Source organism: Salmo salar, chromosome ssa12, assembly GCF_905237065.1.
Source record: "Salmo salar chromosome ssa12, Ssal_v3.1, whole genome shotgun sequence".
Classification (NCBI taxonomy): domain Eukaryota; kingdom Metazoa; phylum Chordata; class Actinopteri; order Salmoniformes; family Salmonidae; genus Salmo; species Salmo salar.
In genome coordinates, this window is record NC_059453.1 from 94412007 (window position 1) to 94426213 (window position 14207).

Consider the following 14207-nt stretch of genomic DNA (forward strand, 5'->3'; position numbering starts at 1 on the left):
TGTTAGAGATATATTCAAAGCTGGTTATGCTCAGGATTCAGGAAGACCTGTCACTCCTTCTGTGTTGCTGCACACCCTAGACTCTTGTCTCCTGTCTCTAGACTCCTGTCTCCTGTCTCTAGACTCTTGTCTGTAGACAAAATGTTTGGTCTTTGTGCTGGCTAAGTATAATTAACTGAAGTTGTTTACTTTGCATACATCCTCTCTGCATCCGCTTCCTCCCTTTTTAATGATCACACACTGACATAGTTTAGGGTTATAGTACTGTATACATCTACTTTATACGATTTTGGGGGAGTTTTCTCTGGTTGGGGGAAGAGGGGAGAGGGGGCAGTCAGAGGACAGAGGACACATGTAGACAGGGTGTAGAGTTGGCTCAGGAGGGTAAGTGGTTTGAGGAGTTAGCGAGGTAACTTTGGTCAACTCTGAGTTTAACTCGGGATAACTGGTACCACGGAAGTAGCTCACCTTTTAGCCAGGTACATTTCTATGGCAACAAATCCTTCAAAACTAACCTGCTGCTGGGCAGGCTAACTCAGGGATAACTCTGTTTATCCTGCATTCAGAACTAACCTGCTGCTGGGCAGGCTAACTCAGGGATAACTCTGTTTATCCTGCATTCAGAACTAACCTGCCGCTGGGCAGGCTAACTCAGGGATAACTCTGTTTATCCTGCATTCAGAACTAACCTGCTGCTGGGCAGGCTAACTCAGGGATAACTCTGTTTATCCTGCATTCAGAACTAACCTGCTGCTGGGCAGGCTAACTCAGGGATAACTCTGTTTATCCTGCATTCAGAACTAACCTGCTGCTGGGCAGGCTAACTCAGGGATAACTCTGTTTATCCTGCATTCAGAACTAACCTGCTGCTGGGCAGGCTAACTCAGGGATAACTCTGTTTATCCTGCATTCAGAACTAACCTGCTGCTGGGCAGGCTAACTCAGGGATAACTCTGTTTATCCTGCATTCAGAACTAACCTGCTGCTGGGCAGGCTAACTCAGGGATAACTCTGTTTATCCTGCATTCAGAACTAACCTGCTGCTGGGCAGGCTAACTCAGGGATAACTCTGTTTATCCTTCATTAAGTGTTTGTTTGTGATGTATTGTTTTACAGTTTTTAAGAAGGATGTATAGATTTTTGTAATACATTTGAATTTGTATCCTGAAAAATGTATGGAATTTCGATTTCATATATTTCTTTTTTAACAAATATATATATATATATTTTTTTGTATGAAGTGTCTGAGCTCTGAGTTAAGGGCCATTGAAAACAGTTTCCCTCCCTCTTGCAAAGATTGAGTTATCATCCCCATCATTCGAGGAAGACAACTGATTAGACTTAAATATTTTATGAATCCCCTCCCCAAAAAGTATTAGAAAATGTAGGAAGTAGAGCTCAGTTTCCACCTAGCCTGTCTTCTCTTGAGAACCAGGTCTGCCTTCAGCGGACTCTCTCAATAGCAAGGCTATGCTCACTGAGTCTGTACATAGTCAAAGATTTCCTTAATTTTTGGTCAGTCACAGTTGTCAGGTATTCTGCCACTGTGTTCTCTCTGTTTAGGGCCAAATAGCATTCTAGTTTGGTCTGTTTTTTTGTAAATTCTTTCCAATGTGTCAAGTAATTATCTTTTTGTTTTCTCATGAGTCCGTTGGGTCTAATTGTGTTGCTGTCCTGGGACCAGCTTGCTTATGGGGCTCTTATCCAGGTTCATATCTCTCTCTCTCTCTCTCTCTCTCTCTCTCTCTCTCTCTCTCTCTCTCTCTCTCTCTCTCTCCCCCCCTCTCTCTCTCCCTCTCAGAGTTGCATTGGAGGAACAGTTCCAGTGTGTTCTGGGACCGGGGTGTGAGTGGGGGTTACCAGGCCCTGCTGCTGGATGAGGACCGTGGCTTGCTACTGGTCGGAGGAAGAGACCATGTCTACCTGCTGCACTCTAACAGTCTGGCTCTACCTACACGCACGGTCAGTACCTTACTATCTACCTGGTCAGTACCTTACTGTCTACCTGGTCAGTACCTTACTATCTACCTGGTCAGTACCTTACTGTCTACCTGGTCAGTACCTTACAATCTCTCTTTCACCCTTAAAAAAAAAATAATTTCCTCCTTAACTGTGTTGTTTTGTTTTATCTCATTCCCAACAAAAACAAGAAGGAATTTCCTAAAATGCTGAAATCCATCTCTAAGCCAAGTGAAAACCCCTCCCTCCCTCTCTTAGATCTACTGGCCAGCTGCGACGGAACACGTTGAGCACTGCAGGCTGGCAGGGAAGAACTTGTCGGTAAGCAACAACAGCTTTTAAAGCCCCTCCCCATAGGGCTCCCATGGTCAAAAGTAGTGCACTCTGTAGGAAATAAAGGGAACCATTTGGGACTCATCCATGGAGTAATAACATGGTGTATTTTCCCACAAAGCTGTTTAGGTGATCAGAGGCCTTATTTAGTAATCCTCTGGAATGGAGAACACAGGCACACTCATAGCATGTCATTTTGGACATGGCCAAGCACCCATCATAGTGTGTAATTGAAACAAAGGCCTAAAGTTGGAGGTTGTCTCCTTTATTTCTGTTCTATTTGGGATATGTTTTAGGTTTATGAGACTCTCGGGAGACGGGTGGGTTCTCAACCCGTCCGTACTCGACCTGACTTGGCATCTCATTTGCTTTAACGCCATCGATCACACCGACAGCGTCGTTTGCATTTTTGGGTACACCAGAAGTACATTCATTTTTGGGTACACCAGAAGTACATTCATTTTTGGGTACACCAGAAGTACATTCATTTTTGGATACACCAGAAGTACATTCATTTTTGGATACACCAGAAGTACATTCATTTTTGGGTACACCAGAAGTACATTCATTTCTGGGTACACCAGAAGTACATTCATTGCCCAAATGGAACGCTGCGTTTTCCCAGCATGCAGCATTGCGTCGCAGAGGCAGTTGCAGCGCGTCCTGTGGTGGTGCGTTGGATTGACAGAACGTATGAGTCAAACTGTAGGCTGTAGACGACTTGACAGAAATGGTAGCAGAAGGTGAATGTTGGAACTGTTGTTTCATACACATCCAGATGATGCTGCCTTTCTATTTTACGCCGTGATGCTGCCGGTGTGATTAAGCTGTAACACTTTCAACCAACAACCAGAGGTGTCAAGTGATTCTACTCTGACTATGTTCAATATATTCTTAGTTCATTTCTTCATAAATAATTAGCCTTTAGGCAAAGTGTTAATCAGTTTGGTAGAAGAACGAGTACAGGGTTTAGAATGATCATGTTTCAACTTTGTTAAACTATGGCCGTAATGTATATGTGTATGTTTGTAATGTATCTTTACAGTGAGTGTAAATCCTAATATTGTGTATTGTTTCAGACTGACTGTGCCAACTACGTGCGTCTCCTCCAGCCCTTCAATAAGACTCACGTGTACGTCTGTGGCACCGGGGCCTACCACCCACAATGCACCTACATAGACCTGGGACGCAGTATTGAGGTGAGAAGGTGGATGGATGGAGACAGACTCTGTTCCACTCTCTCTTACTAAACTAAACTCTGACTTGTCATCTGTCTTTTGTTACCTTTGACGGATCCCAGAGAGAGAGAGAGAGAGAGAGAGAGAGAGAGAGAGAGAGAGAGAGAGAGAGAGAGAGAGAGAGAGAGAGAGACTCAATCCGACTTTCTTTTTCCTAAAATACCATAAAAGCTTTATTGAGATGTACTGTCAACGGGTTTTATTGTTTGTGACGGTCGTTGTAAAACAGTAACAGTTGAAGACTCTGTCCATTCACCTTTCTGACAAAAACTCTGACTTGTCAACTCTCTCTCTTTCCTGTTGTTGTTGGCCCTGACCGATCCACAGGTGGTTGGTGAAAAGTAGACTAAACACTTGATGAAAGTCGACATGATGAAAATCCAGCTGTCTACACAACACAGCTACTATGTTACAGATGTCAACCCACTGCTGTGTGATCTCCAAAAAAATCACACAGCAGTTGCCTCTTTGACTTGCTCCTCTTGGCCTCTTCAGAGTTTTCTCTTCTGGGTTTTTTTTTTTTACGGCATATTGAGGCTCAGTGGAGGAGGCTTACTGAATGTTACTGTGGAGGTTGATATGGTTCTCTGTGGTTGAGGAGGGTTAATAATGTTACTGTGGAGGTTGAGATGGTTCTCTGTGGTTCAGGAGGGTTAATGAATGATACTGTGGAGGTTGAGATGGTTCTCTGTGGTTGATGAGGGTTAATAATGTTATTGTGGAGGTTGAGATGGTTCTCTGTGGTTGAGGAGGGTTAATAATGATACTGTGGAGGTTGATATGGTTCTCTGTGGTTGATGAGGGTTAATAATGTTATTGTGGAGGTTGAGATGGTTCTCTGTGGTTGAGGAGGGTTAATGAATGATACTGTGGAGGTTGAGATGGTTCTCTGTGGTTGAGGAGGGTTAATGAATGATACTGTGGAGGTTGAGATGGTTCTCTGTGGTTGAGGAGGGTTAATAATGATACTGTGGAGGTTGAGATGGTTCTCTGTGGTTGAGGAGGGTTAATAATGTTACTGTGGAGGTTGATATGGTTCTCTGTGGTTGAGGAGGGTTAATAATGATACTGTGGAGGTTGAGATGGTTCTCTGTGGTTGAGGAGGGTTAATAATGATACTGTGGAGGTTGAGATGGTTCTCTGTGGTTGAGGAGGGTTAATAATGTTACTGTGGAGGTTGATATGGTTCTCTGTGGTTGAGGAGGGTTAATAAATGTTACTGTGGAGGTTGAGATGGTTCTCTGTGGTTGAGGAGGGTTAATAATGTTACTGTGGAGGTTGATATGGTTCTCTGTGTGTCCTAGGAGCCATCGTTCCGCCTGCTGAGCCATGCTGTGGAGTCTGGACGGGGGAAATGCCCCTTTAGTCCACGGGAACCCTTCACCGCCAGGCTCACTGGTAAGTCATACATGTAATATAGTAAAATATGGAAATGAAATAGAAAATAGAGAATTGAAAATGACTTCCACAACTGTCAACACTGACTGTGACACATGCTGTACCTTTACAACAACAAAAAACATGAAATTTGCAGTTTCACATGTTGATCCTACATTTCACATGTGAAACCCTATTTTATCATGTACAGTATTTAATTTAGCGTTCACATGTTAACACCACCTTTTCACACGTCAGGAGAATAACATGTTTTCACTTCACATGTGAATTGCAAGTTTTTCACATGTGAAAACCCCATTTGCAGTTTCACATGTAAGAAAACTCCACAGGTGTAAATTTCACATTTGACATATGGAATTGCAAGTTCACATGTGGTTGATGAAATAGTGTTATTCTCCTCACATGTGAAAAGATGGTGTTAACATGTTGCATTAGTAATGTCTGTAATGCCAGTCCGTAAAAAGGTTACTTAGCCTACCTGACTGTAATAATTCAAGTGTGTAAAAAATACAAATTAAAAAAAAAAGTCTTCCATTATCATCCTCCCTGGTGTTGCAATCACATACATCTACAGGTTAACTTAGCTCTACCACCAGAGAGAGAGATATTTTACATTTACATTTTAGTCATTTAGCAGACGCTCTTATCCAGAGCGACTTACAGTAGTGAATGCATACATTTCATTCATTTTTTTCCATACTGGCCCCCCGTGGGAATCAAACCCACAACCCTGGCGTTGCAAACACCATGCTCTACCAACTGAGCTACAGGGAAGGCTATTCAGTGTGTTACTGCTGCAGGTGCACATCTCTATTTTTCCTACGTTGGTCCGTGAAATTTTCAAAATCTAGAGATAACATGTTTAACACTAAACTGTGTTAAGTATTAATTGTATTTTAAATTCATTGTTGAAAAACTGGTGAGATTTTTTTCCCTATTTACATGAGTGTAGCCAAGCTAAGTAGCTAGCTAGATCACTTTTGTTTGCAAGTCAATAGCTCGGGTTCCATCCAATTAGTGACAGATTTTCATGCAAACATTCTGAAATTCGCATAAATAAAAGTGGTGTGTTTCCACAGAACGGACTTGTTACTGATCATTGTGTAGTGAAGTAATGCACACAAAAATGTACCTTTTTCGCTTAAATTTTCATGTACCGAATAAAAATCTAAAGATGAACGCTACTGATAACAGAAACTGATATGTTAAATAACAAATTCTGCCTATTCTGGTCTTGGCACGTGCTCTTTAGCCAACAGCTCACAGATACAGTGCGGGAAGGCTGTGCCCGGGGTACTGTAGGTTAGTCTACATGATGAGAGTATTATGGATACGAGTGTGAATATTGTCTACATAATGAGATTATTATGGATACGTCAAGCATTGATCATCACGTCACCAGAATCAAACCCTCGATAATTATTGGAAAGATCCATCAAGCTCATTGTGTACTTTCACCACCCTGTGAAGTTCATCGTAACTTATTTCCTCTGTAGTCTAATAAACTGCATGGTTTCCTGATGAGTCGTAGTGGGAGGACCACACGCCATGTCATTGCGTGACTCCAAGTTTACTTCGATATTTGCTCATAAAGGCGTTTCCACCGCCATTTCTCGCATAATTAATTTTACCGACACAAAAAGATCCCACGATATAGAACTAACAAATGATCTGTTTTGGCTCTAAAATGGTTTTATGTGTAAATATGAACCACGGTAATTATATATATTTTAGAAAGTTGCTAATTGCTAACCTCTTGCTAGCTTAGTGATTGGCGATAGCTAGTTTTCCATTTCGTCCTAGCTACTTATTTTTAAAATTCTGTTATTGTTAGCTAGCTGTCCATACATTTTTGTTACATTTAATACACAGGCCTAAAAGGGATTTAAATGTATTTGAAAATGTGTGAATGTGTTTGCTTTTGGAATGAATGTAAACAGATACTTTTCTATAACGAGATTATTTTGAATTAGGCCTGTCAGAGTTAATCAGTTAATTAACTCGAGTTTGTCATTTTAGTGCACACATATTTTTTGTATCGTGATTAATCGTATTGTGTCACGACTTCCGCCAAAGTTGGTCCCTCTCCTTGTTCGTTCGGTGTTTGGCGGTCGACGTCACCGACCTGCTAGCCATCACTGATCCATTTTTCCTTTTCCATTGGTTTTGTCTTCCTTCACACCTGGTTCCAATCCCATCAATTCCATGTTGTGTATTTAACCCTCTGTTTCCCCTCATGTCCTTGTCGGAGATTGTTTTATTGTATGTTATGTGCAAGTCATGTGTCGGTGTGCGACGGGTTTTGTACCTACTTATATTATTTTTTGTATATTTTGGTTTTGGAGTTTTATGAGCACTTATTAAACGACTCCGTTTATACCAAGTTCGTTTTCCTGCGCCTGACTTCCCTGCCACCAGCACACACCCATTACAGAATCTCCGACAATATCTATGGAGTCAGCAGGAGAGGGACCCCGGCCATTGAGGTGGAGGAGCGCGTCCAGGAGCATGCAGTTATACTCTACCATCTTGGCGCCGCCATGGATCATGTTGTCCAGAAAATGGACCGCTGGGAGAGACAGGGAGTTCTTCCAGCGCCTTCACTAGCACAACCGGGGTCTCCCCTGAGTGCCCCTTTCCCGCCTGAACCCAGTGGGATCCGTCTCTCCTTGCCCCAGGAATACGACGGGAACTGCCAGGGGTTCTTGTTGCAGTTATACCTCTATCTGGCCACCGTCCACCCGGCTCCATCGGACCGTGAGAGGGTGTCCGCCCTCGTCTCGTGCCTCACCAGGAGAGCCCTGGAGTGGGCCAACGCCGTGTGGAGAGAGGGAGATGCGGCGTTGGACCAGTTTGAGGAGTTCACCCGCCGTTTCCGGGCAGTCTTCAACCACCCGCCCGAGGGTAGAGTGGCGGGTGAGCTCCTCTACCATCTGAGGCAGGAGAAGAGGAGCGCCCAGGAGTTCACCCTGGAGTTTAGGACCCTGGCTGCCAGCGCGGGATGGAACAACAGGGCCCTGATCAACCATTACCGCTGCAGTCTGCGCGAGGACGTCCGTCGGGAGCTGGCCTGCAGAGACACCACCCTCACGTTTGACCAGCTGGTGGACCTGTCCATCCGGCTGGACAACCTGCTGGCTACTCGCGGACGTTCAGATCGGGGTCTGGTGGTTCCATCCCCTCGCACCCCCTCTCCGATACCTATGGAGCTGGGAGGGGCGGTGCGCAGGGAGACCGGAGGGGGTTCACGCTCGTGTACCATCTGTGGCCGCAGAGGTCACACTGCTGGTCGGTGCCGGGTTGGTTCCTCTGGGAAGCGAGGCAGCAGGCAGGGCACTCTGGCATCACCCCAGGTGAGCCGGCACCACTCTCACCCAGAGTCCTCTGTTGTTCATATGTTTGTGTCTGTCACGTTCCCTGAGTTTTCCCCGCATTCCCAGCATAAGGCGCTCGTCGATTCAGACGCGGCTGGGAATTTTATTGATAGAGCTTTAGCCTATAGTTTAGGGATCCCCATCGTTCCCGTGGATGTGCCCTTCCCCGTTCGTGCCTTACATAGTCGACCATTACGGTCAGGGTTGATTAGGAATGTCACCGCGCCTTTGGGCATGGTGACGCAGGGGGGTCACAAGGAGAGAATTAGTCTCTTCCTCATTGACTCTCCTGCATTTCCCGTAGTGCTGGGCCTACCCTGGTTAGCCTGTCATAACCCCACTGTTTCTTGGCCACAGAGAGCTCACACGGGGTGGTCACGAGAGTGCTCAGGTAGGTGTTTAGGGGTTTCCATTGGTGCTACTACGGTGGAGAGTCCAGACCAGGTCTCCACCGTGCGCATTCCCCCTGAATATGCCGATTTGGCTCACGCCTTCTCCAAAAAGAAGGCGACTCAATTGCCACCTCATCGACGGGGTGATTGTGCGATAGACCTCCTGGTAGATGCTGCACTTCCCAGGAGTCACGTGTATCCCCTCTCACAGGCGGAGACGGAGGCTATGGAAACATATGTCTCCGAATCCCTGCGTCAGGGGTACATTCGGTCCTCCACTTCACCCGCCTCCTCGAGTTTCATTTTTGTGAAGAAGAAGGGAGATCTGCGCCCGTGTATTGACTATCGGGGTCTGAATCAGATCACTGCGAGGTACAGTTACCCGCTACCGCTCATAGCCACAGCGATAGAGTCAATGCTCGGGGCGCGCGTCTTCACCAAACTAGATCTCAGGAGCGCTTACAACCTGGTGCGTATCCGAGAGGGAGACGAGTGGAAGACGGCTTTCAGTACCACCTCTGGGCACTATGAGTACCTCGTCATGCCGTACGGGTTGATGAATGCGCCATCAGTCTTCCAAGCCTTTGTAGACGAGATTTTCAGGGACCTGCATGGGCAGGGTGTAGTGGTGTATATTGATGACATTTTGATATACTCCGCTACACGCGCTGAGCATGTGTCCCTGGTGCACAGGGTGCTTGGTCGACTGTTGGAGCACTGCCACCGACACGCACCCATTACATATTGTCTGAAAGCGTTAAAGATACACTGAAAACATCCAAAATACATGATCTATACAGCTTTAAATAACAAAGCGATGTCAAAACAAGTTGACGTGAGGTTAAAGAAAGTGAGCTTTATCAATTTACCAGATTTATTTTCTAACTGTTACTTTGGACAAAATCAAGCTCAATTACAGCTCTTACTTCATAAAATTCTGAATTTGCGATTATTCGTGCTTACTCACAGCATATCCTGAGATTATATCGACAACATTTTTTTAAAACATTTGACAGACCTATTTTTGAAGAGTCAATATTCTGACAATGAAAGAAAAACCAGTGTTGACCCTCTTGGTCTAATGGACTGTCACAGGGGTCGTTGAATGGAGACCGAGGCACAGTGTGCATAGTGCTCATTCTTTGTATTTAATGAAATACACTTTAACAACAAAACAACAAAAACGACCAACAACAGTCCCGTCAGGTACACTAGACTAAACGGAGAACAACCACCCACAAAACCCCATGAAAAACAGGCTGCCTAAGTATGGCTTCCAATCAGAGACAACGATAGACTGATTGGAAACCATACCTGGCCACAACATAGAAAATGCCAACATAGAATGAAACTCTAGACAACCCACATAGAAAACAGAAAACCCAAAACACATAGACAAAACACCGCCCTGTCACGCCCTGACCAATCTACTAGGGAAAAATGACCTCATACCAGGGTCAGGACGTGACATGGACAAGACGTTGGAAACCCAGGTTCTAATCCTGCCCGTTTACAAAAGCACACGTGAAACATAGAATATCACATGTGAAATGTTGAGAAACCATGTCTGAGTCATGTGACAAATGTTTCTTATTTTTCTTACACATTTTTTTTTTTTTCCTTCATGTGATTTGTTCATACATGTGCCCGAAAACCACCGTTTTTCGTACATGTTTTAAAAAATAATTTAATGTTTATTTTGTAAGGGTATATTCAGTATACATGTTGCTCATGCAGGAATTAAACCCACCCTACCAGTCTTGAGAACAATTATGAGACTCTTCAGAAATAGTGTGACCAGGAAGGGAACCAGGAAGGGAACCAGGAAGGGAGCCAGGAAGGGAACCAGGAAGGGAACCAGGAAGGGAACCAGGAAGGGAGCCAGGAAGGGAACCAGGAAGGGAACCAGGAAGGGAGCCAGGAAGGGAACCAGGAAGGGAACCAGGAAGGGAACCAGGAAGGGAGCCAGGAAGGGAACCAGGAAGGGAACCAGGAAGGGAACGAGTGAACAACATGATTTAGTTGTCATCGCGTAGTTTTGACGTCAATCCCAGCGGACCTCAGTTCAAAAAACATATGATTCATAATTACAGGCTGCTCTGTGCTTTTCTAGGATTGTGATGCAAGATCCAAAAGCATCAGCTGAATTCAATACTCACACAGGCTATATATTTACCAGTATATAAAAAATATACTGTCAAAAATATATGACAGACAATATATTTCATAACAATATATTTTGAACATGTTTGTCTGTTGCATTAGGATATAACTGCACACTGAGTACTGAGTTTCCGAAATAATGAAACCATTCATAATTACTTTTAGCCTCGTAAACCAGACTGATTGCTGTGTTCAGCCATTTACTTCAGTTTTGAAAAATACATTATAAAGGTGTAACAGAGACTAACTCAGCAAAAAAAGAAACGTCCCTTTTTCAGGACCCTGTCTTTCAAAGATAATTCGTAAAAATCCAAGTAACTTCACAGATCTTCATTGTAAAGGGTTTAAAAACTGTTTCCCATGCTTGTTCAATGAACCATAAACAATTAATGAACATGCACCTGTGGAAAGGTCGTTAAGACACTAACAGCTTACAGACGGTAGGCAATTAAGGTCACAGTTATGAACACTTAGGACACTTAAGAGGCCTTTCTACTGACTCTGAAAAACACCAAAAGAAAGATGTCCAGGGTCCCTGCTCATCTGCGTGAACGTGCCTTAGGCATGCTGCAAGGAGGCATGAGGACTGCAGATGTGGCCAGGGCAATAAATTGCAATGTTCGTACTGTGAGACGCCTAAGACAGCGTTACAGGGAGACAGGACGGACAGCTGATCGTCCTCACAGTGGCAGACCACGTGTAACAACACCTGCACAGGATCAGTACAACCGAACATCACACCTGCGGGACAGGTACAGGATGGCAACAACAACTGCCCGAGTTACACCAGGAACGCACAATCCCTCCATCAGTGCTCAGACTGTCTGCAATAGGCTGAGAGGCTGGACTGAGGACTTGTAGGCCTGTTGTAAGGTAGGTCCTCACCAGACATCACCGGCAACAACATCGCCTATGGGCACAAACCCACCGTCATTGGACCAGACAGGACTGGCTAAAAGTGCTCTTCACTGATGAGTCGCGGTTTTGTCTCACCAGGGGTGATGGTCGGATTCACGTTTATCGTCAAAGGAATGAGCGTTACACCGAGGCCTGTACTCTGGAGCGGGATCAATTTGGAGGTGGAGGGTCCGTCATGGTCTGGGGAGGTGTGTCACAGCATCATCGGACTGAGCTTGTTGTCATTGCAGGCAATCTCAATGCTGTGCGTTACAGGGAAGACATCCTCCTCCCTCATGTGGTACCCTTCCTGCAGGCTCATCCTGACATGACCCTCCAGCATGACAATGCCACCAGCCATACTGCTCGTTCTGTGCGTGATTTCTTGCAAGACAGAAATGTCAGTGTTCTGCCATGGCCAGCGAAGAGCCCGGATCTCAATCCCATTGAGCACGTCTGGGACCTGTTGGATCAGAGGGTCAGGGCTAGGGCCATTCCCCCCAGAAATGTCCGGGAACTTGCAGGTGCCTTGGTGGAAGTGTGGGGTAACATCTCACAGCAAGAACTGGCAAATCTGGTGCCGTCCATGAGGAGGAGATGCACTGCAGTACTTAATGCAGCTGGTGGCCACACCAGATACTGACTGATACTTTTGATTTTGACCCCTCCTTTGTTCAGGGCACATTATTAAATTTCTGTTAGTCACATGTCTGTGGAACTTGTTCAGTTTATGTCTCAGTTGTTGAATCTTGTTATGTTCATACAAATTTTTACACATGTTTAAGTTTGCTGAAAATAAACGCAGTTGACAGTGATAAATGAGTTTTATATATTTGTGTTTTCTAACGTCAACGCCTTCCCTATCTCACCTCTAGATGGAGATTTGTATGCCGGGACATCAGTGGATTTCATGGGCACCAACACAGCTATATTCCGTACCTCTGTGCACAGCAGCAAACAACACTATATACGAACTGAGGCCTACCAGGACCACTGGCTCAATGGTGAGACAGACAGACAGCTATACTACGTACCTCTATGCACAGCAGCAACCAGCACTATATACGCACTGAGAAAACCTCCAAGACTGCAGTGAATTAGTGAGTAGAAGTTTAAGTCCTCATCGTGATATCCTTTGTTTCCCTCCACACAGAGCCAGAGTTTGTGGGTTCCTTCTCTATCCCAGACACACACAGTGTGGACGATGACAAAGTCTACATCTTCTTCAAGGAGACAGCTGTAGAGTCCAGCCAGTGGGACAAGAGGATTTACAACAGAGTGGCACGCGTCTGCAAGGTGAGGGGGATGATATGATGATATGGAGAACAGATACTGTAGTAACTTTAGCCTAACACCTAGCCACCTCACCTTGAGGTTTCAGACCTCTTGCCGTAACAGTTAAGGTGTTGGCTTGACAGTCGCTGGTTTAAGTCCCTGTTGGGACTACGGTACATATCCCGGATATGGAGAACAGATATATACTGTTGGGTTTTCAGACCTCTTGGCGTAACGGTTGGGGCTACCCCCCCGAATTTGCTATAATATTATCACAAATGGCTTAATGGAAGATCCTACAGTAATAGATCTTACAGTTATAGATCCTACAGTAATAGATCCTACAGTAATAGATCCTACAGTAATAGATCTTACAGTTATAGATCCTACAGTACTAGATCCTACAGTTATAGATCCTACAGTAACAACAGATCCTACAGTAATAGATTCTACAGTAATAGATCCTACAGTAACAGCAGATCCTACAGTTATAGATCCTACAGTAACAGCACATCCTACAGTAATAGATTCTACAGTAATAGATCCTACAGTAATAGATCTTACAGTTATAGATCCTACAGTAATAGATCCTACAGTAACAGCAGATCCTACAGTACTAGATCCTACAGTTATAGATCCTACAGTAACAACAGATCCTACAGTAATAGATTCTACAGTAATAGATCCTACAGTAACAGCAGATCCTACAGTTATAGATCCTACAGTAATAGATCCTACAGTAATATATCCTACAGTAATAGATCCTACAGTAACAGCAGATCCTACAGTTATAGATCCTACAGTAATAGATCCTACAGTAATATATCCTACAGTAATAGATCCTACAGTAGCAGCAGATCCTACAGTAATAGATCCTACAGTAATAGATCCTACAGTAACAGCAGATCCTACAGTAATATATCCTACAGTAACAGCAGATCCTACAGTAATAGATCCTACAGTAATAGATCCTACAGTAATAGATCCTACAGTAACAGCAGATCCTACAGTAATAGATCCTACAGTAACAGCAGATCCTACAGTAATAGATCCTACAGTAACAGCAGATCCTACAGTAACAGCAGATCCTACAGTAATAGGTCCTACAGTAACAGCAGATCCTACAGTAAAATATCCTACAGTTATAGATTCTACAGTAATAGATCCTACAGTTATAA

General features: G+C 44.4%; 1 protein-coding gene across 1 annotated transcript in view; it reads left to right on the plus strand.

Moving 5' to 3' along the window:
* Nucleotides 1-14207, plus strand: part of LOC106566214 (semaphorin-3D) — a 132750-nt gene that overhangs the window by 93842 nt on the left and 24701 nt on the right. Inside the window, exons 3-8 of the mRNA XM_014134089.2 lie at nt 1802-1962; nt 2218-2280; nt 3372-3491; nt 4835-4928; nt 12630-12758; nt 12908-13050. Coding sequence (XP_013989564.1) covers nt 1802-1962; nt 2218-2280; nt 3372-3491; nt 4835-4928; nt 12630-12758; nt 12908-13050 — 710 coding nt within the window. The remainder of the gene's footprint in view (nt 1-1801; nt 1963-2217; nt 2281-3371; nt 3492-4834; nt 4929-12629; nt 12759-12907; nt 13051-14207) is intronic.